Source organism: Plasmodium cynomolgi, assembly GCF_000321355.1.
Source record: "Plasmodium cynomolgi strain B DNA, scaffold: 0471, whole genome shotgun sequence".
NCBI classification, from domain to species: domain Eukaryota; phylum Apicomplexa; class Aconoidasida; order Haemosporida; family Plasmodiidae; genus Plasmodium; species Plasmodium cynomolgi.
The window spans coordinates 1-1,415 of NW_004192911.1; the positions used below are offsets into that span (position 1 = coordinate 1).

At 29.7% G+C, this 1,415-nt stretch overlaps 1 protein-coding gene across 1 annotated transcript; it reads left to right on the top strand.

The window, feature by feature from the left end:
- Window positions 1-28: 28 nt before the first annotated feature.
- On the top strand, window positions 29-975 carry PCYB_004260 (hypothetical protein; the record flags this gene model as incomplete). The annotated part of the gene is made up of 2 exons (XM_004227847.1): window positions 29-908; window positions 938-975. 2 exons carry the CDS (start codon window positions 29-31, stop codon window positions 973-975), a joined length of 918 nt encoding a protein of 305 aa, XP_004227895.1.
- Window positions 976-1,415: the final 440 nt, after the last annotated feature.

A 1,415-nucleotide genomic window follows, 5' to 3' on the forward strand; every position in this document is an offset into this window, starting at 1 on the left:
GCTTGTAGTTATATTAACTACCTAATAAATGGAAAAGTTAGAAATCATAATAATTATTTATAAAATACAGTCTATAAAATTTAACATGGATTTCGTTCGGGAATACATTTTATGTGATACTGGGGTTAGAGATGACGCTATTGTATGTTCTTCTAAAATAAAATTCTTAGATCGTGATGTATATCATAGAATGAGATACTTATATGATTTGTACGATAAATATAATGGCTTAAAAGAATCTAGAGAATATGTTGATGATAATACATGTGATAAACTTAGAAATTTTGTTTCAATTTTTAATTATATGGCGATTGATCATGGTACGAATGACAGAGAATTACTTAATAGATTAACAGATCTTAGAAAATTAATTGATATGAATATATTGTTGTCTAATAATACGTGTAACCCCAAGATAAATTTTTTTAATTTACCAGAACCCAGTACAAAGGCTCAAAAAAATCAAGATCAAGCCCATTTTCAAAGAAATGGGCAACAAGAAACATCATCAAAATCTCCAAAGATATCATTAAGAACACAAGAAACAGTTCCAATATTAACAAAAGTATCAGAAGTACCAAAAGTTGTAACATCTTCAAGAGGATCAGAAAAGGTAACAAACCTAAAGGAATCACATCATACAGAAGAATCAGTATTTTTAAAACCATTGGGATCTGAATGGGAAACAATAAATTATAATCCACGATCTTCTCATGGACAAGGACGTTCACATGTGCAAAGACCTGAAGAGTCATATCCAATGATGGAAAAAGAAAAGGGACATACTGAAGGAAGAATGTATCCATCAAATTCAACTTCTGAGGAAGGGGGAAAATCAGGGATATTAGGTTCCATTAGCGGCGCTTTAGGAGAAGTTGATCCAGTGCCCGTTGTTGGTGTATCTGGCGGTATGGGTGCTTTATATTTACTTCTTAAGGTATTAAAAATTTGAAACTTTATCTGTGTTCACAATAAATTTATTTTACCACTATTACCAAATTACATTTTAAAATACTTTAAATTTTCCTCTTAATATCAGTATACTCCAGTTGGAACCTTCTTTAGTGGAAGAAGACTTAGACAACGAATCCGTACTGGATTCGATGAACAATACCCAGATTTTTTTCCAGGTTATCAAGGTTATGGAGATGGAAATGACAGGTACGATCAAATTAATATAGCTTATGGGCCTGAATAAGACATATTACAATGTGTTTTAATAGAACAATAGTTGATTTAGAACATTCCCATTAATAACCAAACATTATTCATTACATATATATGTTTAATAAAATATCACAATTAATTGCTGATGATTTAAAAAATTAATTCAAATATTACATGGTTCATTATATAAAATTTATCCAAATGCATCATTTACATAATTGTAGCGAGATTAATGATGTCTTATAATT